A 26,128-nucleotide genomic window follows, 5' to 3' on the forward strand; every position below is an offset into this window, starting at 1 on the left:
GTAGTATATGCTCTATGTTTTTGGAAGAACATTTTTTGGTATTAGTCCAGGCAGTTGTTATTTCCCATCTTGACTATTGTAATTTCCTGTACCCTGGCATTTCTGCCAGATTGAAGGTGACATTTCAAACTTTATAAAACATAACTTCTAGATTAATTGTTTGCATGAAGAAAACTACTGCATTGCTGATATGCCGTTGCTGGTATAGTCATGAGTCCTCTTCAAATTGAGGTGCATAATATTTAAGATCTTTGAAGGTGCACTAGTCCTGAATATTTAGAGGGGTTATTTTTCTTCCCAAGTGTTACCAGATCCTTTAGGACAAAAGATACCTTTCTAGTACATTTTACATCAGTGAGGGGGGTGCATTATAAAAGGTTTCTTGAGAATTCAGTCATTTTTCAGGTGGTTGAGTTCTTGAATTCATTACCACTCGGATTAAAAATTGTATCTTCTTACATTCTCTTCTGTCACTCCTTCAAGACATATTTATTTAAAAAGCTCCTGGGCTAATCCTATGTATTAATATAGTTTTTTAATTGATGTATTCATCTATTTATTGTTATTGTAACTCCCAGTATGGCAAAACTTATGTATTTATATGTGTAATTAAACTCCAGAATTCGTTGCCAGAGAATATGGTAAAGGCAGTTAGCTTAGCGGGGTTTAAAAAAGGTTTGGACGACTTCCTAAAGGAAAAGTCTATAGACCATTATTAAAATGAACTTGGGGAAAATCCACTGCTTATTTCTGGGATAAGCAACATAAAATGTTTTGTACTTTTTTGGGGATCTTGCCAGGTATTTGTGACCTGGATTGGCCACTGTTGGAAACAGGATGCTGGGCTTGATGGACCTTTGGTCTGTCCCAGTTTGGCAATACTTATGTAGTTATAATTATTCTGGTTAATATTTTATATTGTAATCCACTTTGATCCCTTGGGAAGTTGGTGGAATATAAATGCAAGATTAGATTAGATCCTTCGAGAAAGAAGAGTTGCTCATCTATAAGTAGGTGTTCTTTGAGAATAGAAGGGTAATCAGTCACACCTTCCCTTCCCTCTCATGCATTGTTACCAATTTTGTTTTTTAAACTATTTCTTCCCTTTCCTAAACTAAGTATGTTGGCAACACAGTTTCTGAGCCGAAATTCTTAGAGTCATGCTGTTCTTAAGACATCCCTTCCAAGTGTTTAATCATCTTCATCTGCCCTTCCCTTCCAGCCCTCAGCCCTAATGGGCCAGAGACATAGCAACATTGAAAAGACCATGTGGCTTATCCAATCTGCTCATCCACACCAACTATTAATTTCTCTAATCTCTTCCTCGCCCTCAGTGATCCTTTGTGTTTATTTCACGTTTTTTTGAGATACAATTCACGTCTCCACCATCTCCACTGGAAGTCTGTTGCACATATCCACCACTCTTTCTGTGAAGATTGAAGCAGGTCATCTTTTCACAGCATGAGCATTAATTTCACATACATAATTCAGAGAGTAAGTTAAGATGGTAGTGTATATTTCCTGCTACCAGCCACATAAAATGACTAAGCACTTAAGCAAACGTGAGATTGGTAGATTACCACGTGAAATCTTGAAAGATATGGAAAGCCCATTCAGATGATTTGGCTGTTGATTTTCTGCAGTTATACAGAAACATTGTGCTGTTGATTTTATTTGTAGAGTAGTGAAATAATAGTTTTGAAAAAGTAAAAGATAGTTATAATGGGTAAATTGTAAGGAACAGAGGTGGATTTTTTCTTTAAATACAGTCATTTTGCTCAGTCTAAATGCTGAGATCGAGTTGAACTCTTTATTTTGATCCTGCCATGCTGTGATTGGCTGTCGTGTGATCATCTGACCTTAAAGATGTTAATTAAGATGTCTTTAAGTTAAAAACTTTTTTTGAAATTATGATTGAAATGATCGAGTAAAATTTAAATTAAAGACCAATGACGAGAGAGCATATAAAGCTTAGAACAATGGATGTTTGAGAGCTCGGAGTGGTGCTGCTAAGGTCTATTGGATAAGAATTACTATATATTTTGAGTACATTCCCATCCTAAATAGTGGTGGACATTTGGAGCAGTTTTTGTAAATATGTATTTGGGATACTGATTAGAGCCTGGTTTGTGGGTATTTTACATCTGAGCAACAGAAACATAAATCACTACCATACACACTGTGAAATGCAAAACCTGAAACAAATCCCATCCTAACATACATGTAGTAAAACTGTAATACAACAGTAGCACTAATTCCTAAGATTCAAACCTATGAATAGTTAACACTATGAATATCACACTGGGCCATAGAACGCCAATATACCTACTGCTGGTGAAAAGGAACAAGTGAGATTTCTATAGATCTCTACACAAGCTACAAGCAAACAGTATGCCACTTCTCTGTCACAGGCAAAACACAGCTAGTGCCAGATCTTTGGATCCAGTGGGTGCTGAGCACCCCCAATATTGAGCAATCTGCTTCATTATGTGAAGGGTGGGGTTATTTGTATTGTGTCTGGCACCCCAAATCATTTACAAATTTTGCCACCTGTGCACATATAGACTCTCAGCAAATACAAATCACAAATTAGAAATTTGTGGTAGTCCCAAGAAGTCAAAATTCAGTATTCAACACTGGCGAAATAAAACCAAATTCATTAACTCATGTATTGAACACAATACAAAGATATCCGTTCTTTCCTCCATTTCTTTTCTGCCTTTCTGTCCACTCAGATTTTACCCTCTTTCTCACATTCCAGTTCTCCAACTTCTTTTTTTTATTTGAAAATCATTTTTATTAAGTGTGTTACAGGAAAAACCAACTTAACAAGTACAACTAAATGGAATGATTCCAATAAAATCGTACAACAGATGATAAAAAAAAATAACAAACTTAGGGCTCTGTTTAGTAAACTGCGCTGTAGGTGCACTGGCTTTTTTAGTGAGCACTAACGCTAGAGACACCCATATATTCCTATGGGTGTCTAGCGTTAACACGCACTAAAAACGCTAGCGCACCTTAGTAAACAGGGCCGTAGCATTTTATATGTTATTTCTTCCCCTGTCAGTTAGTCCCATCCCCTTCCCACTCCATTCAACCCCCCCCCCCCCTCCATGTTCCCGTGAGAGCTGGCTAAGGACAGAGAGAAAAAAAATGATCAACAATTCAAAATCCTTTCTTCTTGCATGATGAGTCATGGTAGACCAAGAGGGTTTCCATATGGCCTGAGACTTAAGGCCTTCTGGTGAGTCCAAGCTCTGCACCCGTTGCCTTTTCATAGTGAGAGCATGAATCATAGCTTCTGTCCACGATTGCTCCTATAGGGCTTTCTCTGATGACCGGGAAGAAAGGGTTGCTTTCAGTATCATCAGGGTTGCCCAGCAAAGAAACCGACTTGACTGTAAGAGGACCAACAAGGACCAGATTTTGGTGATAAAGGCCAGAACCCGTTGCTAGAGATTGTACAGATGAGCACTGCCACAGCACATGACCCAGGAAGGCATTCAACTGACCACACTTAAGGCAAGCAGACGTTGAGCAGATTTTCATTAAACAAGCACGCTTGGGAGAGTAATAAAGTCTGAGGTTGATTTTTATATTGTAATTCCCAATAAGGAATATGGTCTGTAAGGTCCCAACCTGCGTTGTCTGGACAGCAGGCTGCCCTCCAGAATGGGAGAGCCCAGGTCCTCAGCCTAAGCTCTTTCCAACTGAGCAAATTGAAGTGGAACAGCAGAGTCCTTTAAATGGCAGTGATGGAATGTCAGGTGGATCTTATGCTGGGATTCCAGCGTTAAAGCCTCATCCAGAGTCTCATACTTGTTGCTTGTGAGATGAGCCTTATTTAAAGTAGTCCAGTAATGTTGAAGTTGCAAATAGGAATAAAGTTGCTGTACTAGAAATGAAACTCTTCATGCAGAGAATCAAACCCTTTGAGCATGCCATCGTCTTATAGAAGGAAGTGTATGCCCTTGGAGTCCCAAATCACAAATAGCTTAGAGTCCGTGCTCGGAGGAAATGCTTTATGTCGCAAAGCCAGTAACGGTGTTGTGATAGGGTCTATTTGATGGAATCGACAAAGCCAGTTCCACACCATCTGTAATGGCCTATAATGGACATATTCTTTAGGGATCTTGGGGCAAAGCTGTCGGTGGCACATGTAGTTAATAGCTGAGATGAACCGGTCCCAAAATCTCAAAATCCAAGGCTGTGCATGTAAAATATTCAGTTTTCCGGAACCAGTTGTTTATATGACTAATACCACAACTGATAGGCAATGTAAACTTAATAGCCCCAGGCCTCCCCTCTCTCGCAGCAAAACAGCCGTCTGGAGTGAGAGCTGAGGGCGATGGCCCCTCCAGAGATAATTTTGCAATAATTTAACAGTTTTTCTTCTTTTACTCTTAAATATTTATTTATTTAGTTATTAGGATTTATTTATTTCCTTTTTGTAGGAATTCACTCAAGGCGTAAGAATAGACCAAACATGAGCAATAGGCAATTACAGCAGTAAAACTATTCAAATAATAGTACAAAGTATGGCATGATACACTACTTACAATGTCAACACAATACGTAATAGAACATTTTAATTGATAGTGAAGGGTAAAGCAAAGATGTAGCATATAGATATATAAATATAACGGTAACATTTGAAATACATATAACCATCTTAGGGCCAGGAACATATTAAACAAGCTAATTCTCCCCAACAATGAGCGGGGATAATCCCTCCAGCTGTTTAACCTGGACCTGGCATCCTCCAATAAAGGGTTAATGTTAAGGGAATATAATTGGGCCAATCCACAGGAAGATGTACCCCCAAGTATTTGATACTACCTGCTGTCCAGTGCAAAGGGAACGCTCCGAACCAGCACGACCGGACAGAAGCAAGGGCCAGTAGACCATAAGATTTATCAAGATTAAGTTGAAAGCCAGACAGAAAGCCATATTCCTCCATCAGTTCAATCACCGCCATCAGGGAGCGCTAAGGGTCCATGAGGATAAGGAATAGGTTATCAGAAAAGATCAAAATCTAGTTTGTGAGTTCCCACCTCCAGGCCACCTACCTCTGCCTCCCCCCCGAGGGTGCAAAGTAAATGTTCTAGGGAAAGTACAAAAAGCAGGGGAGATAGGAGACACCCCTGTCTAGTGCCCCTTGCTATTGAAAAAACCTGTGACTAAACCCCATTAATAAGAAGAGAGGCCATAGGATGTGCGCAAAGTGCTTTGATTGCACTTAAAAACCACCTATTTAATCTCAATATGATCCAAAGTATCAAACAGAAAGGACCATGCTACACGATCAAAGGCCTTAGAGGCATCTAAGCTAACTAAGAGTGCTGGAGAGGTGTATTGCTGACAGTCCACCAATGCTAGCAGCGCCCTGCAGACATTATGAACTGATGCCCAGCTAGAGAATGACACGGGGACGGGAAACAACAGTAACCGAGGGGACGGGGTGGGGATGGGGACAGAGCCCACAGGGACAGGAGACAAATTTGTCCCTGTGTCATTTTCTACTTTGAAGCCTGTTACTGAACTGGACTGTTGTTTATGTTTAAGTGATGCTTACAAAGATATTAAAAGCAGGAAGCCGGCAAAAGAATCGGTTGGGCCGCTGGATGACCGAGGGGTAAAAGGGGCGATCAAGGAAGATGAAGACGTAGCGGAGAGATTGAATGAATTCTTTGCTTCGGTCTTCACCAAGGAAGATTTGGGTAGGATACCAGTGTCGGAAATGGTATTTCAAGCGGACGAGTCGGAGAAACTTAATGACTTCACGGTAAACCTGGAGGACGTAATGGGGCAGTTCAGCAAACTGAAGAGTAGCAAATCTCCTGGACCGGATGGTATTCATCCTAGAGCACTGATAGAACTGAAACATGAGCTTGCGGAGCTACTGTTAGTGATATGCAATTTATCATTAAAATCGAGCGTGGTACTGGAAGATTGGAGGGTGGCCAATGTAACGCTGGTTTTTTAAAAAGGTTCCAGGGGAGATCCGGGAAATTATAGACCGGTGAGTCTGACGTCGGGGCTGGGGAAAATGGTAGAGGCTATTATCAAAAACAAAATTACAGAGCACATCCAAGGACATGGATTACTGAGACCAAGTCAGTACGGCTTTTGTGTGGGGAAATCTTGCCTGACCAATTTACTTCAATTCTTTGAAGGAGTAAACAAACATGTGGACAAAGGGGAGCCGGTTGATATTGTGTATCTGGATTTTCAAAAGGCGTTTAACAAGGTACCTCATGAAAGGCTACAGAGGAAATTGGAGGGTCATGGGATAGGAAACAGAGAGTGGGGTTAAATGGGCAGTATTCACAGTGGAGAAGGGTAGTTAGTGGGGTTCCTCAGGGGTGTGTGCCAGGACCGCTGCTTTTTAATATATTTATAATTGATTTAGAGATGGGAGTAACTAGCGAGGTAATTAAATTTGCTGATGACACAAAGTTATTCAAAGTCGTTAACTCGTGACAGGATTGTGAAAAATTACAGAAGAACCTTATGAGACTGGGCATCTAAATGGCAGATGACGTTTAATGTGAGCAAGTGCAAGGTGATGCATGTGGGAAAAAAGAACCCGAATTATAGTTACGTCATGCAAGGTTCCACGTTAGGAGTTATGGACCAAGAAAGGGATCTGGGTGTCGTTGTCGATAATACACTGAAACCTTCTGCTCAGTGTGCTGCTGCAGCTAGGAAAGCGAATAGAATGTTGGGTATTATTAGGAAAGGTATGGAAAACAGGTGTGAGGATGTTATAATGCCGTTGTATCGCTCCATGGTGCGACCGCACCTTGAGTATTGTGTTCAATTCTGGTCGCCGCATCTCAAGAAAGATATAGTAGAATTGGAAAAGGTGCAGCGAAGGGCGACTAAAATGATAGCAGGGATGGGACGACTTCCCTATGAAGAAAGACTAAGGAGGCTAGGGCTTTTCAGTTTGGAGAAGAGATGGCTGAGGGGAGACATGATAGAGGTATATAAAATAATGAGTGGAGTGGAACAGGTGGATGTGAAGCATCTGTTCATGCTTTCCAAAAACACTAGGACTAGGGGGCATGCGATGAAACTACAGTGTAGTAAATTTAAAACAAATCGGAGAAAAAAAGTTTTCTTTACCCAACGCATAATTAAACTGTGGAATTCATTGCCGGAGAACGTGGTGAAGGCGGTTAGCTAAGCAGAGTTTAAAAAGGGGTTAGACGGTTTCCCAAAGGACAAGTCCATAAACCGCTACTAAATGGACTTGGGAAAAATCCACAATTCCAGGAATAATATGTATAGAATGTTTGCACGTTTTGGGAAGCTTGCCAGGTGCCTTTGGCCTGGATTGGCCGCTGTCGTGGACAGGATGCTGGGCTCAATGGACCCTTGGTCTTTTCCCAGTGTGGCATTACTTATGTACTTATTGATTTTTTGGAAAAACAAGCAAACATACTGGCCACAATTAGCAAAATTTGTATGGGAGATCCTGTACATCCTGCTACCAGCATATTTTCTAAGAAGACAACTTCTATTCCAGGAAGAACTGTGGAAGACAGGAGAGCTAGATTGAATCCTGAGATTGTTGATGATTTCTTATTTATCCACAGATTTAAAAAACACAACAGTGCTTTATAGGGCATATTTTTCCCCTCTGGGGCATATAGAACGGGTTGTATTTTATACCCCTGGACATCTTAACAGTGTGAATTAGGATTCCTTGGTGTAGTAGAAATCACCTATTGTTGGGGTTGGAAGGGTAGAGGGTGGTGGTGGGAAGGAGAGTTATTATAGCTGCTCATTGTTATTATTCTCTATTTGTAATTTATACACAGTTGCACAGCATTTTTTTCCTTTTATATTTTAATAAAAAGATTTAAATATAAAATCATAAGTGTTCGAGGCTTCTGCAGATGAGGACAGAGCCCGCGGGGATGGAGACAGGGTCTGCAGGGACGGAGACAGAACCTGCGGGGATGGGGTGGGGACAGAGACAGAACCCATGGGGCGGGGACGGAGACAAACTTTGTCCCTGTGTCATTCTCTACGCCCAGCTACAGATAGCTTCTTTTTTACTTTTCACATATCTATCAGCTTTCCATCTCCTCCTCTCAGGCCCTAGTTCTCCCATTCCTGACATCACTCCTTCCCCAGTCTCCTATTCCCTTCTGTCATAGCCTCCCTCCCATTTTTACCCTCTGTACTCATCTCACTCTCTCCTTGACAACCTCTTATATCCTCTCCCACTTGGTTCCAATATGTTCAGCATTTCCCCTCCCTCTACCTTTGTAGCTGAGCATCTCATCTCCCTTTCTTTCTCTCTCCTCCTCTCCATCCCCATACTCTTATAGCTAAACATCTCCCCCCCCCCTTAAAAAAAAACCCAAAAACGTTTGTAGCCTATCATCTCCCTGTCCCCTTTTCATTCCCTTCCCCAGCACTTCAGCTTCTCTTTTTTGGCCAACAATGTAGTTTCTCTTTCTCCTTCCCGACCCCATAGTCAGCATCCCCCTCTTTATCCCTTTCTTCTCCTTCTCCTTATAGTCGGTTCAACCCCCTCCCCCATTCTTCTAATTTCCCCCAGTAGTCAATATCTCCCTGCTCTTTCCCCATTTCATATCTTGGATCCCTGTCTCTTCCCTCCTCTTATCCCCATTATTCTCTTCTGTTCCTATTAGTATTTCTCCTCCTTCCCCACTCCACCCACCATTGGTCCAGCTTTTCCCCTTCTCCCACCCACCCACCCACCCACCCACCATTGGTTCAGCTTTTCTTCTCCTCCCACCCCACCCACCCACCCACCATTGGTCCTGCTTCACTCCACCCACCATTGGTCTAGCTTTTCCCCTTCTCCCACCCACCCACCCACCATTGGTCCAACTTTTCTTCTCCTCCCACCCCACCCACCCACCATTGGTCCTGCTTTTCTCCTTCTCCCATCCCACCCATCCACCATTGGTCTAGCTTTTCTCCTTCTCCCACCCCACCCACCAACCATTGGTCCAGCTTTCCGCCACCCCATTGGTCTAGAATTGTTCCTCTTCCCCCCCCCCCCCCCCCACACACACACATACACACCATTGGTCCAGCATTTTTCCTTCTCCCTCTCTTCACGCCCCATTGGCCCAGCATTTCTTCTCCCCTCACCAACCCACCATCAGTCCTGCATTTCTCTTCCTCCCCCCACCCACCATCAGTCCCGCATTTCTCTTCCTCCCCCAGCCTACCATCAGTCCTGCATTTCTCCTCCATCCCCCCACCCCCATGGTCCAGCATCTCTCAATCCTGTCCTTTCACTAATCTGTGATGCCATTCCCCCACCACCCCCGATATACCTTTTCAAAGCTTTTTCTTTTAGAAATTGCTAGCAGTGAGTAATGATTTACAATGTACTGCTCATTCCAGTATCAGAGCCTTCGTCTGACTCCACCCACTTCTTGTTTCCACATAGGCGGGAAGTGTCAGACAGAAGGCCCTGATGTTGGCATAAGCAGTGCGTTGTGAATTGCTGCTGGCAACCTCTAAAAGAAAAGACAGCTTTGAAAAGATATACTGGGGGGGGGGGGGGAGGGGGAGGAAGGATTGATGGAGAGGGAGAGATGCCATTGCAGATTAGAGAAGCGACAAAAGGGAGACCACCGGGGGGGAGGGGGGGTCATGGGTAATGATGTCACTTCTGGAGCCCAAAAAAGTGTCAGATCACTGTTCCGCTCCGTTTTGTTCTGGCACACATTATGCCCCGATTAGCATGCAGCCAGAAATTCAACAGATAGAAAAAAAATATATTTTACGGCCATACTAGCATAATAGAAATGGGCTTAGAGCACTGGAAGTTCCCCCATTAGGACATGCTAAACCCATTTACTAGCACAGCTTATTAAAAGGGCCTTGTGGTGAAATAGGAGGTTTTCAAGCCTGTGAATTGTATTAATATTTTCATGCAGTGTATTTTCTTGTTTGACTAGCAGGTGGTGGTTGTGTTTTGTTTCAAAGCTGTTGCAGTGAAGACTGTTTTCCTTTCAGTTTAAGCCCAGTAGGAAGGTAACCTGCAGTGCCATTGGCCAGGTACTTTCAAAGTTGGTACTCTGAACTCTGATTGGCCCTGGATTTCAAAATCCAGCCAGGAAGTACTGATTTTCCCCAGTCTCAGCTAGGGAGTGCAGATGGTAAACAAAACATCTCTTCCTTGATGCCCTGTTCAAGACATGTGAGCAGTTATTTTCCTGAAATTCCCCAGGTAGTAACAAAGTGTTTAGATAGTTTTAACATTGATCCTTATTCAGTTACCTGTTATTGTTTGTTGTTTTTCCATCTGTTTTATATCATTCACTGTTCTGCTTTTCTGATGATAAACCCATTAGTTTATCAGCTCTGTTGTCCTGGACTAACTAAGAATCCTGGTGGTTTGTGTTTTGGGTCTGTGGTGGTTGTCTTGGAACTGTGGGACCCCTGGGTTTGTAGTCCCAATTTCCTTGGAAACCACCGGGGAAATAACTTCTGGGTAGGAGGCTCACTGAGAGGCAAGTGGAATCTAGTATGAGGGGTGGAGGGTTGGCTGGTGTAAAGCACATGCACAGGTGCAGGCAGGCCTGAGCAGTACTGGGGACAGACCCTCTAGGTAGCTGCAGGGTTATCCCCAGGTGGATGCTAGGCATTCCGTGACAGGCCTCTAAGTAATCTCTTGTGAACTTTGCACCATGTTACCAGTTACAGTTTAAATCTCAGCATGATCAAAACGTTACAAACCTTGGGTTATATCCACTTCAGGGTTAGGAGCAAGATGTAGTCATCTCCACCCATATGCTTTCCAACTGCGAGTGTAGGGAATGAGTGTTAGAGAATGTGTGGAAGTGATGTGACTTTCTGAAGAGCACTTGCTGGGATCAGTAAATATGGGAAAGATATCTGGGTGCTGACATTTTATAACACTCCCCACTTAAACCAGATTATTTGAAATCTGTGGACCATGGGCCAAGAATTGAGCAAGGGTGATATGTCCAAATTTTTGAGACACCACCAGTCTGTGTATTACACTACTATACCATCTCATGTCTTGTGGACTTGAATACACAGTGGAGTAAACAAAGAAAGTGAGCCTCAGTGACAATGTGGAGGTTGAATGCAGTAAAAAGTATCTCCTGTAACATTTTCCTAATTTTACTTTTCCTACAGGAGGAAAATATTTGCTTGCACTGGGCAGCCTTTTCAGGAAGTGTTGAAATAGCAGAGATCCTACTAGCAGCCAAGTGTGACATACATGCAGTGAACATTCATGGGGACTCCCCTTTGCACATTGCAGCCAGAGAGAACCGCTACGAATGTGTGGTGTAAGTAGAGTGCTTTCAGAGAATGAAACATTACTCTTGCTGTGTCCTAAAGACCTTTGTTTTTTGAAGATACTGATTCCTTGACCATTTTCTATTTTTTTTTCTTTTTGCCCTAAAGCTTAAGAAATTGGGCAAAATTTTAAGCTGGGGCCAAAGCTTTCCTTTGCTTGCATTATGTAAGGCAGCCATCTGAATTCTGCAGTGATTCCTCTGTACATTAAGAGGACAATATTAGAACTTGGCACCTCTATTTAGGTGCACCAGTACTGTGTGATGAGTGCCAATTCTGTAAAATCATCTGTTCACAAAGATGTTGTTACAGGATACTAGTATAAACCTGACTTGACATGCCTAAATTTAGGCTTGTCCACTTTATATGGTATCAGAGTTATACTTATTATAGGGGGCTTCTCATATACCAATCTTCTATTAATACCCAACTCTCAGACTATTTTACAGTTCCTTTATACAAATTTAAAGGGTATTTTTGTATAAGATCTGTCAGACAGCCATATCACCACCATTCAGGCTATACTGTGAGCCAGGCACTTTTTATGGTGGGCAGGCATTCCTCATTGATCCATAAGTTTATTCTTAAACTTTCCAATCATTAACTTATTTAATCCATTATTCAAATTAGCACTTGGCTTTAAACGCAGTATCGGAATATTTTCTTCCTTCGTTTTCTATTTTTCTATTAAAAAATTAGTCATCTCAGAGACCTCTATGAGATGACTGTTTTTTAATAGAAAAATAGAAAACAAAGGAAGAAAATATTGCGATACTGCGTTTAAAGCCAAGTGCTAATTTGAATAATGGATTAAATAAGTTAATGATTGGAAAGTTTAAGAATAAACTTATGGATCAATGAGGAATGCCTGCCCACCATAAAAAGTGCCTGGCTCACAGTATAGCCTGAATGGTGGTGATATGGTTGTCTGACAGATCTTATACAAAAATACCCTTTAAATTTGTATAAAGGAGCTGTAAAATAGTCTGAGAGTTGGGTATTAATAGTAAATTTAGGCTTCACATTTTATACCAGATCAATAGCAGGTGTAAATGGCTGTGTCTAAGTGCACCATGTAAAGCCCGTAATGTATAGTATTCTATAAATTTTGCAAATGAGTTGGAGATACGTTCATAGTCTGCCTAGGCTTTGTCAACAGAATTACTCCTCTTGCCTTTCCCATGCAGTTATGTGCTATAACATCTTAAGTGTGACCTTCTAGAATAGCCCCTAGTGCACTATATGGTAACTGCCAATTGTGGTGCCTCTGACCTGCTTTAAGTGTAGGTGCCAGGTTATAGAATTAACGCTGCATCAGATATGGTTATGCCTATGCAGCTGGATGATTTGTTTGAGCCTTACATCCTTGTAACCTTGTGTATATTAAAGATGAACCATCAGGGCTTCTTATCATCTGTGATGGTATTTTCCTTCTATGTTATCACAGTCATTTTTTACATTTTCATGCCTTCTTACTTGAAACAAGCAATTAATAGTGGTATTTGATTTAAAAAGGCATATAGTTACCTTTGAGTTCTCTGAAAGAACCTGAACCCTCTGGTTAACCTCCTTTCCTAGAAATTGCTGATGCTCAGAGCAATTTAATTGTGATGATGATTAGAGTGGAGAGTATTATTCTAACTACTTAGTCATCAGTGTAGCACTGAGCCGGCTGGTGCAGTGGGTAACCTGACATTTATAAATCTGTGGAATTCTGCTCCTCTTTGCTAGGTACAGCCTGATCTGTGCCACACTATCACTTCCTTGTCTTGGCTGCCCATTTTGCTTGGATCTGATCTACAACAGCAGGAGAGGAACCAGGCTAAATGGATTCAAACAAAAAAAATAAATAGTGGCCATTTTACAAATAAGTGTTCCACAAGCTGGCTTTATATGTTCTGATTCAAGATAAATGTGACTTTGAAATCAGATTGCTATACCCTAAGTGTAAGCACAAAACAGGCGTATATAGTGATGCTCTTATCTTTATTTTATGTATTTATTTATTGGGATTTCTTAACTGCCTTTATATCTTTTCATGTCAATGAACATAATTTTGTCTATGTGCATATGTATATGTATATATATACCCACACACACACAAATGTGTACATTATTTTCTGTTGTGTGTATTGTTGGCTTTGTGATTGTCACATCTATCTAGTGTCTGTAGTATAGCTGTGTTCGGTTTCTCAGCAGGATCCAACTGTGAACAGGGCAATCAATTTAGGAAAGGTCAGTGGTTTTCAAACTGTGGGATTACAGAATGCACAGCAGCAACACCCCCCCCCCCCGAAAAAAAAAGAAGAATGGTGCTGTTTGCCCTTGTCAGCTGACATGATGCTATAACTTGTCCTATGTAGGCTCAGTGGTGAGTGCTGCCTGCAACTGCATTGTTAGCTGCATCTTCTAGAATTTGATATAGAATTTGTATATAAAGAAGATAGGGCTAGAGTCATGCAAATGTTTTGCATGTTTGAATGGGTTTGCAGTAAAAATAAAAAATCTCCTATCACCCACCAGACCGATGGGGTATGTCCGTGCACCAGCGGAAGGAGACAGAGAACATAGTTCCCAGTAATTCACCTCTTAAAGGTATCGTGCAGCCTGGAATTTCTCAATATTTTCTTTGTCTCCTAGCAGATGGTGGACGGATTGTGCAGCTCCTGGCTGGTGCTTAGCTGATGGCTCCTGACCTGGCTTGTCCAGCTCTCATTTGAGCAGGGGTTATGCCTGATGTTTTGGCCTTTCCTGCAGGGTGTGGATGATAACCTGGTGGTGCTGGGTCCCTCATGTTTTGGCTGGGGTGACACCCAGTGATACAGGTTTCCTCCTGTTTTGCCCCCTATACCCTTCCCAGATTAGCATATACCAACCATCCACTATTTGGGAGGATAAAAGAAACAAGGCTACATGCATATGAGAAAGTATATTTTTTATGTGCTTACCAAGTACAGATACAATTAATAGTTTCTCATGAGAGATCAGTACAGTTACCTAAAGAGATGTTCACTGTCTACATCTCTGAAATACTGTTCTGATTCAGCTGCTTATATCGTTTGTTTCAGACAATGATTTACATGACTTTTTTCTTGAAATTATCCTTCTCACAGATTATTATCTGGTTCCCTTAAGCTGCTAGACAACATTCTTTTGTTGTTTATACTAGTTTCTTTCCCAAGCCTGCCTTGCCCATAAGGGTATCATAAATACCAGAGATCATGCAGGCTCATCAATCTCTGATACTCCAAAGTCACACAGACTTATCAATCTCTGGCCTTTTAACCCATTCCATAGTGCATAACTGTGCTCATAATTCTACACTCCCCCCACCCCCTCAGCTCCTGTCCTGCCCGGAGTGCGGGTGTTAGGAGATATTCTGAGGCTAACTTTTGGCCCTGCATCAGTTTTTGGCGGACATCCTTTTCTTCGGCATGGTCGCCTTCCATCTCAGTGGTTTGCCTGGTTGCTTCAGGCACCATGTTCTTGCCTTCCTGTTGCGGGTCAGTGTGACCTGCTTCTAGGCTGCCTTGGCACACCCTCTTAGGTAGGGTCGTGGGGGGCAACCTGTCAGCGGCCTTATTTCGTTCGCTTAGGACTTTGACTCCTCGATGCCTTAGGGATCTGTTTTTGGAGTTGCATCACTGAGAGCCGCCTTTTTGAAGAACAGATTGCAACTTTTCAATCCGCTGCCTTCACGTTTTGCCTCCCTGTTGGCCTCTGTGGTCTCTTTACTGCCTTTCATTGTTTGCCTCCGGGCAACTCTTGGGCTTCATTTTGGGATCCTCATACATGCTTTCCTGTCAGTGCCTTCATGCTGGGCCCTGGCTGTCACAGGGGGTGCTTGCCAGGTTAACTGTGCTTGGTGCTAGTTCCTTCAAGAAACTCACGAGAGTCCTCCTGCCCTTTTACATTGGCTGCCTGTAGAGGAAGTACCTTCTGGACCATACTCAGTATACGTTTTGTGGCCTCATGGTGAGATGCTTGTCTCCTTCTCCATGGACTACTGCCTGCATTCCTCTTGTATGCAAGCTGGTTATGTTCAGTGGTCCTGCCTGCGATCAAGACGGTTTTTCTTTTCCTGCAGAATTTGGCTCACTCTGAGGTGCAGTCTATTGATTAATGCAGGGGATTGTAATTCAAGGGATCCAAGTTCAAATCCTTACCTCTGGACCTGGATCCTTTTCTGGCAGATAGTGTTCTCTTCTGGAGGTGGACACAGCACCTTTTCTAAATGCTTGTGGCTTTGGATGTCCTGGGTGGCTCCATCTCCTTCGGTTAAGCCTCATTCTCCTTTGGACCGGGGCTCCAGGTTTGGCTGTAGAGCCTAATTCCAGCTCGGGTGGCAGAGCTTGCGTTTGTTTCTGGTTGTTCATCTCTGTCCAGTTCTGGCTGTACAGATGGCTGTAGTTCCGCCTGTGAGGCCTGGCTCTAGCCGCTGTGGAACCTTGCTCTTGCTGTGGATCCTAGATGCACCTCGGGTGGTAGAGCCTAGCTTTGGCTTTGAACCTAGCTCCTGCTCCTTATGTGCTCTGATTCTCAGATCCAGCTATAGAGCCTCGCTCTGCTGGTGGCCACGGTTCCTGGTTCTGTCTTCCATCTTGGAGGCTAGTTCTAGCTTTGACTGTGGAGCTTGCCTTCTGCTCTGGTTGCGTTGGACCTAGCTCCAGCTCTGGCCATTGGACATAAATCTGGCTCCGACCATCAGACCTGGCTCCTGCTCTGGCCATCAAACCTGACTCCAGCTCTGGCCCTTGAGCCTAGCCTAACTCTGGCTCTGGCCATTGAGTGTGGCCTAGCTCCGGTTCTGGCCATAGGGCCAAGCCTGATTTATGCTCTGGCCATCGAGCCTTGCTTGGCACTGACCTTGCCTGCTAGCGTGCCCATCGAGCCTTTCTCCGGCTCTGTCGGTTGACCTTCGCTCAGGCTTTGTCTATCACACCTACCTCTGGCACTAGCCAGTGAGCCTAACTCCAGCTCTGGCCATCGGGCTTTGCTGTGACTTGGCTGGTGAGCTTGGCTCCAGCTCTGGTCGGGGCACATGCCATCTACTCTGGCTCCATCTCTAGCTGTTGAACATCCATCCTTCCTTAACGGTGTGGCATTCTCTTCATGTGTTGTCTAGTCAGCATGGGTCTTGTCTATTTCGGGGGCTCTTGCACCTGTCTCTGTTAGGTGAAGCGGGGCTCACTCTCGGCCTCTGCATCATGGCCTGGGACCTGTTCCAGTGCGTGTAGTATTGCCCCATCTCTGTAGGTGGTGTGTGGCTACATCTCTGTTCATAGATTGGGGCTCTTCATTGGCCTGGAGAACTTTGTTCCATTTTTGGTTGATCTCCCAGGCGCCAATTCGGAGGACTAGGCACGGGATCACCATAGCTCTATCTTTCAGACTGGGGTGTTCCTGTTTCTATCTCTCGTTCCTGGGCTCCTTTGCAAGAATTTATGTGCTTCTGGGCTACTGCAGCCAGACACATTTCGCTTCCTATGGGACGTAGCTTTGTCTCTGGCTCTAGATTCTGTCTACATCTCTGGGTTGGCCAGAGTTTCATGTAGTTTTTGAGCGTGGTGTGGCTTCTGTTACAGTAAGAAGGTCTCATGTTTTGAAATTATGCTCTACTCCTTCTCCAAGAGTCTCACTTTGCCCTGCGTTGGCCTTCCATCTGCCGATGGCTGGTAGTTCCTCCTGGGGGTTGCCACTGATGGGCTGTGATCCCATGTCCTTGAATGTGTCTTTGTCTTGGGGGAATGTGCATATTTCTCTTTCTTTATTTGCTGCCCGGGGGGGGGGGGGGGGGGGGGGGGGGGGGAGATCGGATTGTTTCTCCATGTTTCCTCCTCCATTGCAATTCCATATCCTTGTCTTCTCAAGGGTTTTTGCTCCTCCTCTTAGCATGGTGGTTTGCACCTTCCTTGGGTTGAAGAATCACAGTTGTTCCCCTCTGAAATGCCCTTCCAGCTGTGGTCGGGGGCAGGCATCCCCTCTTCCTGTGGGCGCTAGTGTCTGGAACTGGTTTGCTAATTCCTGGAGCTCTTTTAGCCATACCTCCTAGACTCTCTGGGGCCTATGGGTGTTGAGCTTCTTGGGTTGATCTTCTTCCTCTCTCAAGGTTGGAAGGTCTGTTTTGGTGTACAAGAGGGTTCAGTCCATTTCTCGGTGACATTGCTGCCTCTTTCGAGGGTTGCCCGTGCCTTCGCTTGGGGACTCCCAGTCTTTCGATGTACGTCTCCCAGGACCTTGGTTCTTGAGTTTCTCTCACCCTGATGGGGACACTGCTTTGCTGCATCCCATTAGTCTGGACTGATCTGGTGGATGACAAGGAAGGGCAAATTATGTCTTACCTGATAATTTCCTTTTCTTTAATCCAACCAGACCAGTCCAGACGCCTGCCTTTTGTTGTTTGTTCTGATTCTGGGTCTTTCCATGATTACTGCTGTCATCGCTACAGCAATGGGAGTTTGTCATCAACTCCTCATTTTGGTGTGTCCTTGCTATAACTGCTACGTGTAGTTCCTAATTCTAGTTGAGCCTCAACCCATTTCCCCAGTTAAGGGGAGAAGGGTCTGAAGGTCAGAGAGTACATGCCATGTGGGAGTCGCCTCGCGCTGTTCCCCTAGTTGGGGTCTATGGATGGGCCTTGGTGACACAGGAGCTCCCTGGTATACTGTTCTGGGCACAGGTGGCTTCCATATCTCCTTTAGTTGGCTTGTGTTGTGGCAGTACAGAGCACAATTGCTTGGCTACTCATCATACTGAGCATTTCAGGCTGCACTATACTCTTAAAGGGGTGAATTACTGGAACTATTTTCTCTGTCACCTTCCATTGGTGGATGGACATAACCCATTGGTCTGGACTGCTCTGGTTGGATTAAAGGAAAGAAAGTGATCAAATAAGATAATTTTTCCATATGGGAAACACTAGCATAGGTTATTATGACTTAAGTACAACCTTTTTTATGAGTATCTTTGCTCACTGCACTGCATTATAGGTTCTGGGGCTGAATTTCCAGTTACTTTATTTGTAGCTTTTACCCTCCAGGTTGTTTTTGTCCCGTGGCTCAGATGTAAATATGAAGAACAAGGAGGGAGAGACACCACTTGAGTGCTCCAGTCTGAACTCTCAGGTTTGGGTGGCTTTACAGATGAACAGGTCACTGAGGGAAACTACTATGGAGAAACCTATCCGAGTGGAGAAGACTGTGAACAGGTAAGAAACTCAGTCAGGCTTGCTCTCTAGTACATTGGAGTGAAGAGTTTGCCTCTCAACCTTAATCATAAACAATACTGATAAGGCGCTGTCAACACACACATCGTTGCTCTATATAGGTGATATTGACTTGAGACAAAACACAGGTGAGAGGAATTTCCTTTAAAATCATAGGGGACATTATTCAACTAACAGTGTCAGCATTTCCTTAAATGCTGGCTACCTCTGACTAAATCAGACCCAGGTATTTAGTGCTTGCCCTTACCTTGGATCAGCAGTGATTATTCGGGTCTGGGAGTTATCTAGGCACCACCAGTATTCAGGAGTGATATCCAGATAGCTATCTGGTTAACTGGTGACAGCCTTGGTGCTGAACATTGTCCCCATAATTTCTGCTGCCAGAGTTCATAGCAAGTTTGTAAATAGTGAAGTTGGAGAAGAGAGTTTAGACAGAATAGGTTAATTTGAGATCACAGATGTAATCACTTTCCTTACTTGTTTCTTTTTTGATGTTTCTTTGAGAGTGGTCTGGTTTTGTACAGTACATGTTTTATTTCTTCTGTACTTGACAGAGACATCGCTCGAGGTTATGAACGCATACCAATTCCATGTGTGAATTCTGTGGACAGTGAGCCATGCCCCACCAACTATAAATATGTCTCCCAAAACTGTGTGACCTCGCCCATGAATGTTGATAGAAACATTACTCACCTACAGGTAAAAGAGTTGCTTGTTTAGCCCTTTTCACGTTCATCCATCCTGTAGACCTCCAAAGCCATTGTCAGAATATTCCAGTGGGAAAATGGCAGTAGAGTACCAGAGCTCAGCACTGAGTCACTACAGAGTCAATATGAGATGTGTAGTGCCATTTAAACCTGTTCAAGGTCTGTTAAACTTCTGGAATTAGTAACTGCAGCTCTGTCAGCATGCTTGTAATGGTCATTGCTATTCCATGGCTGGGTCTCAGTACTACCTACTCTTCAATCATGTTCAGGGAGGTTTCCGTAGTCTAGTAAATATATTCTTTTGCTAATGGTAATGTGTAACTTCTTGGTTTTCTTTCTTTCAGTACTGCGTATGCATAGATGACTGCTCGTCGAGTAATTGCATGTGTGGGCAACTTAGTATGCGTTGCTGGTATGATAAGGTGAGGAAACAGACACACAAAGAGGCATGCTTACATTCATGGTTGACGTTTCGAAGTGGGAAGGCAGTCATGTGCCAGAGGTAGCAAAGAAGACTGAAGTTAAAATTACATAATTATTGTAATTTTTGTTTTATTTTTACAAAATACAAGTTATGCCCTGATGCTCACTTTTCATGTTTCAGATGGAGTAGTTAGTGATTTTTTGTGCCTTGCTGTCTCCAAACGTACCAGCCTTATAAGGATTTGCATAGGCAGCATATGAACATTCATGACACACTGGCTTTTACGTTAGGCATCCTTTTCTGAAGGCATGTGTTATTCCTTTTCTTCAAAATGTACATTTTCAAAAATTTCACTGGTTTTATTTTCAGACATATGATATATAATAACTTTGTTGACAGTGACATATAACATAAAAAATTTAATTTTAAGAAAGCCATTTATACAGACAAAATCAAAAAAAGTGGAAACCAAAACTTAGTCGTGGAGCTCATTTCAGAATCAAAGAGTGAATGACGACATGGACCAGTGCTTCTCAAGCTTTCTGTAGCTGCAACCCCATTATTACAGCCACAGAAAGCATGCAACCCATGGAGGTGCAAGCCGATAACATTTCAATATAGAGCCCACCCATTTCTCAACCTGAAACATGGGCTTTGTGACCCAATTTGGGGCCCAACTCACAGTTTAGGGCTGATGAAATCAAGACATAGGTCTTTGATTTCTACAGCCTCCTCGCAAATTGCTGGACAAATGTTATACTCATGTAAACTTAAACATTCCTGGGTTCAATAGCTGAATTGTATATTTGTGGCTCCTGAATTGTATGAAAGCTTCTGGAGGAGGGAAAGGGATGGAGTAAGCAAAGAGAAAGTACTGTTATAATTATCCTGTTACATTTGGGCGTCCTGAGGCACAGGATGACAAACCACCCAAGCTCACTTAGAAAAGGCAGAAACACACATTTCGGACTTTCATCATGATTACACACCTTCCACAACTGAATTTAGAATAACAGAAATCATTATCAAGTTTAAAAAAAAATACTTTTATTAAACATCACTAAGGGGGGAATTTATTGGGGTGTGGTAAAAGTTCACCCTTTTCTACATCTTGATGCCACAGGATTCAGCAACCTGCGGGACCCCAGTACCACATGTTGCTGAAACCCGGCCAAGAGAATAACGCTACTTGCGAGCATTATTCCCGTGGTCTGGAAACATCAGGCCGCACCTTTGCTTGGCCTGATGCTCCCAGCCTGCAGCTCTGGGTCTCCTCTCCTGCAGCTGACTTAAGGTCCCCCCCAGCCGCTCATAGTTGGTGCCTTAGTGTTTGTTGGTGGTCTGGGGGCTCTTCAGGCATGAACGATGCCCAATCACTCCTGCTCACTGTCTTCTCCAGGTGCCGTCCTCCAAATGGCGCCCGTAGGAAAACGGCACCTGTACATAAGTATTGCCACACTGGGACAGACCAAAGGTCCATCAATCCCAGCATCCTGTTTCAAACAGTGGCCAGTCCAATTCACAAGATCCTGAAAAAGTTCAATACATTTTATGCTGTTTATCCCAGAAATAAGCAGTGGATTTTCCCCTGTCAATTTAATAATGGTCTGTGGACTTTTCCTTTAGGAAGCTGTCCAAACCCCACTAAGCTATCCGCCTTTACCACATTCTCTGGCAACGAATTCCAGAGTTTAATTACACGTTGAGTGAAGAAAAATTTTCTCCAATTCGTTTTAATTTACCTGGAGTGGGCAGGATCAATTGGGGGTCGCTTCTGCCTGAACAGCCCTCAGACCAACCCCTTCACCCCACCCCCTCACCACCAGTGAACACTAACGTTCTCACTATGGGGTGGAGGGCGGGTGGGCCTTGAGGGGGACCTTAAGTCAGGGGGGAGGGGGTGGACCCAGAGCTTCAGGCCGTGGCTTTGTGGCGCCGTACTCCCGGACAGTAAAATAACCCCAGCAAAAAGCCGGAGTTACTTTATTGTGCTTTGGAGGGCCTAATGTGACTTGCAGTGTATCACTTCAAGTTGTGTTAGGGTATTTGCGTAGTATTAAGATTCAAAATATGCATTTGCATATTTTGCATCTCATTACTCGCTAACCTGCAGCAACTTAAATATCTAAACACTTCCCAATAAATACTCTGGACTAAATCAACTGGTCATCTATAATACCAGAGAATACTAATAAGGAGACCATGAAGTGAGAGAATTAACCTAATACAGTTCTGGGTGATAAACTAAAGATAATAACACTCGTATTAGATTCACCTAAAACGAGGCTCACGTTGAAACGTGACACCTCTAAGGGTGAGCCTCGTTTTGGGTGAATTGGAGACTCTGAGAACTTCTCTAATCTAATATGAGTGTTATTATCTTTAGTTTATCACCCAGAACTGTATTAGGTTAATTTTCTCACTTCATGGTCTCCTTATTAGTATTCTCTGGTATTATAGATGAGCAACTTAAATATCGTCACGGTATTTTTAGAAAAGTGGCGTTAGGGCTGTTAAGTCACATTAAGGACAACTAACGCGACTTAAAGCCCTAATGCCGCTTGATGAATCCCCTCCCCCATAAACTGTACAAAGAATTGTAGACATAATGCATAGTGTTTCTCATACATATCACGCTGTCACTACCACAGAGTTCACTAATATTGTCCCCAAATCCAACCCATACTTTTCTCAAGGTACCAGCAACAAAGGATAATATAACTAGAAAAAGGGCTGGCAAATACAGAATCATATGTGAGCTATTCTGTTAATTATCCACCACAGTGCTAAGTGCTCTCTGTGACATAAAATCCATGTAGAAGTCCCAAATCTTTAAGAATAAATTCCAGTACATTGTTCTCTACACCCTTGCTGAGGTAGTTTCCATCACCATCAGTTCCTAGAGAGTGATTTGCCATGTCGTCTTGGAACGTGGCAGATACTGAGAGAGGACCTGCTGAGGATAGGAAAACTTCATTGGTGTATCTTACCTACTGGAAATTGCATTCAAACTTGGGGAAAGGTAAACTTGAGGTTGAATAGGCAATTTCATTTGTCTTTTTTTTTTTTGGTTAAATTACTTTGCATATTTATGTTGAAGTATTTTTATTAAACAACAATAAAATAAATCCAGTCATCACTCATGAGTTATTCATCATTTTCAGTACGGCATCACCCCTCCCCACTTTCCCTTCTCCCTACTACTACTACTTATCATTTCTATAGCGCTACAAGGCATACGCAGCGCTGTACACCATACACAAAAAAGACAGTCCCTGCTCAAAGAGCTTACAATCTAGATAAGACAGGCAGACAGACAGAACAATTAAGGGTAAAGGAATAAAGAGGCAAGGATAAAAAGGACAGGGCAAGTGAGCAGTGGTTAGGAGTCAAAAGCAGTGGTAAAGAGGTGGGCTTTAAGTTTGAACTTGTACTCCCCCCCCCTTTTCCCCTTCCCCCCCTTTCTTTCTCCGAACCCCTACCCTTGTAAATATACCTATTCTTATGTTCCCATTGAGTACATTACAGGTAGAACCACCATTAGAACTACAGCATGTCAAGTATATATCCCCCCCCCCACTCCCCTTTATTAAAGGCAACTCTAAAGAAATATATTGAAGGTGGTGCTTGATTATTTAAAGATTTTCTTCCTCGCCGCTGGCTGTAACGTGTCCTAAAATCTACTCCATGTCTGCTGCAAGCGCCTGCCCTCCATGGAAGTAAGATCTCTGATCTCACACCTCTCCAGCTTCATCAGCTCGATCATGAGTGTTCTCCACTGGTTCAGAAAATGTCCCCCTAATTCCCTCCAACCCAATAGTATAGTATTTTTCCCCATTAAAATTGTTCTTTGAAGAAACCTTCGGAATCCAGGCGGGGCGGGCCTGGTGTAGCTGTATACGTCAAATAGAACCAGTGGCTGCAACGGCACTTTCCGAGTCCAATATGTCCGAATTTCCTCCAGCAACTGTGACCAAAAACAAATCACCCGCGGGCACGTCCAAAACATATGTCCTAGAGTTGCCGGGTCCTTTGCACATTTAGGACATGCCCCTGTGGTTCCAAGTCCAGCTCTATACGCCCTATAGGGTGACATGTACATTTGTAACACAAATTTGTACTGTAGTTCCCAAAACCTGGTGAATGGAGAATTATGCAGAATAGACAGTATAAAACTTTGAACTAAACTTCCTGTCACCTCAACCGCCAGTTCTGCAGACCACGCCTTCGCCCATCTCTTGTAATCCAAGTCCTCTGTGGTGTCCAGTAAGTATCTGTGGTGAAACCTCAAAGGGACTTCATTCTGAGATCCCAGGTTGAGCGCAGTACTGATCGTGTCCTGCACATCCTCACATAGATTAATCCAGCCCAGTGAGATGACGTAATGCTTTATCTGGGCCTATGCGAGAAAGTCTTTAGCTGGTAACCTATATTCTTGCCGTAAATCTGTAAAAGATAGCAACTTTCCTTCTTCATCCACCAATTGATATAGATAATGAATTCCTTTCAATCGCCAATGTGCGAACGCCTTCAATGTTGTACCAGCTGGGAAATCTGGGTTCCGATATAGCGACAAAAAAGGGGTGGCTCTCGCCGAGAAACCGTGCCTCTTGCACAGCCATCTCCAAGTCGCCCTGGCCACAATTAAAAGAGGATTTTTACAAATCTCTATCTCTGTTATCTTTTTCATCGTGTGCATCAGCCAGCTAAGATGTATATTGGGGGAGACAGAGGACTCCACCAGAGTCACCGAGAAGCCCTGTTAGCCAATCATGTATGTGCCTCATAGCGCTCGATATAGTTAAGTACCTAATGTTCAAAAGGCCCATACCCCCATGCGTTTTGGGCTTTTGGAATGTGTTTATGGGAAGTCTCGGACGCTTGCCCCTCCAAAGGAACCTCTGCACTATCCGATGTAACACTTTCTCTTCTTTCTGTCTCAAATACAGGGGAAGCATTTGAAACGTATACAACTACCAGGGAGCCACCATCATATTGAATAATGCAATACGTCCTGAAAGGGAAAGTGTAGCCTCCCCAGAGCTGTAGGGTGCGCCTGGTCTCATTCAAAAGTGGCAGAACGTTCATCTCATATATCAAGGACAAATTAGTCGGAACCACTACTCCCAAGTACTTCATCTGCCCATTGCAATGGAAACTTTCCTCTCCACTTTCTTTGCACATCAGCACTCAATGGCAGTGCCATGGATTTTGTAAGATTCATTTTGAAACCCGAATGCTCTCCATATGTGGCGATCACCTGAAGTAGACACTCTAATGACTGCTGAGGTGTATCCAGCATAAGCACTAAATCATCTGAGTGGGCCAGTATTTTTAGCATATGGTCTCGTATCCTCACCCTTCGAATGTTCTCATTTGCCCTCACCTCACATAACAGAGGTTCTAGGGAGATCAGGAACAGTAATGGTGACAAAGGGCAACCCTGATGAGTCCCCTGCTTTATTTCAAAGTTCCCTGTCCTAACTCCATTAACTAATAGTGCAGCCTTTGGTAGTGTGTACACCTATCCAGCGTAAGGTTTCAAACATAAATGGCCATAATAATCTATCAAAGCTCTTCCCGCATCTAAGCTAATTATCATTCGTTTGGTCTCTCCTTCTGATTTCTGCATCATGGCCACTATTAATTTTCGTACATTAAGCACTGACTGTCGCCCTCTCAAGAACCCTGTTTGTTCTTCTTGTATAATCTGAGACATGGCTGGGGCTAACCTGTCTGCCAATATACGTGACAATATTTTGAGATCTACGTTTATCAAAGATATCGGTCGGTAAGAACCTGGTTGTAGCGGGTCACGTCCTTGCTTGGGTATTAAACTAATCAGGGCTGTATTTGCATATTGGGGAAATGCTCCGCTCTCCATAGCCTCATTGTATAGATCCAGCAGCGGGCCTACCAGTTGGTCTTTCAGCAATTTATAAAATTCTCCAGTGTACCCATCTGACCCTGGTGCCGAATGTAGCTTCAGTGCCTTAATAGCACACTGTCTGTCTGTTTTACTTAGATTGTAAGCTCTTTGAGCAGGGACTGTCTCTCTATGTCAAGTGTTCAGCGCTGCGTGCGGCTGGTAGCGCTATATAAATGTTAGTAGTAGTAGTAGTTATTTGGGTAGAAATGCTTGTGTTTGATATTTGCTCCGAAATCAAAGCTAATGTTTTTTAGAAAAGCCTTTCTTACAGTAAGGAAGTGCATAGAAATAGAGAAAAATATAGGCAGATAAAGACCATATAGCCTATGCAGTCTGCACATCCATGCCATCTACTCTGTCTAATCACAGTAACATAGCTGATGACAGCAGATAAAGACCTGTACAGTCCATTCAGTGTGCCCAACAAGATAAACTTATAGTATAAGGTATGATGTGATACTACACTGCTTGATCTTGATTTGTCCTTGCCATTTTCAGGGCACAGACCG

General features: G+C 43.3%; 1 protein-coding gene across 11 annotated transcripts in view; it reads left to right on the forward strand.

The window, feature by feature from the left end:
- The window catches only part of EHMT1 (euchromatic histone lysine methyltransferase 1), a 698,071-nt gene that overhangs the window by 551,221 nt on the left and 120,722 nt on the right, over positions 1 to 26,128 (forward strand). For all 11 annotated transcript variants that reach the window (XM_030207091.1, XM_030207089.1, XM_030207095.1 and 8 more), the window contains 4 exons: positions 11,170 to 11,324; positions 18,374 to 18,541; positions 19,114 to 19,258; positions 19,611 to 19,688. In XM_030207091.1, coding sequence (XP_030062951.1) covers positions 11,170 to 11,324; positions 18,374 to 18,541; positions 19,114 to 19,258; positions 19,611 to 19,688 — 546 coding nt within the window. The remainder of the gene's footprint in view (positions 1 to 11,169; positions 11,325 to 18,373; positions 18,542 to 19,113; positions 19,259 to 19,610; positions 19,689 to 26,128) is intronic.

The sequence above is a fragment of the Microcaecilia unicolor genome, chromosome 6 (genome assembly GCF_901765095.1).
Source record: "Microcaecilia unicolor chromosome 6, aMicUni1.1, whole genome shotgun sequence".
Lineage (NCBI taxonomy): Eukaryota > Metazoa > Chordata > Amphibia > Gymnophiona > Siphonopidae > Microcaecilia > Microcaecilia unicolor.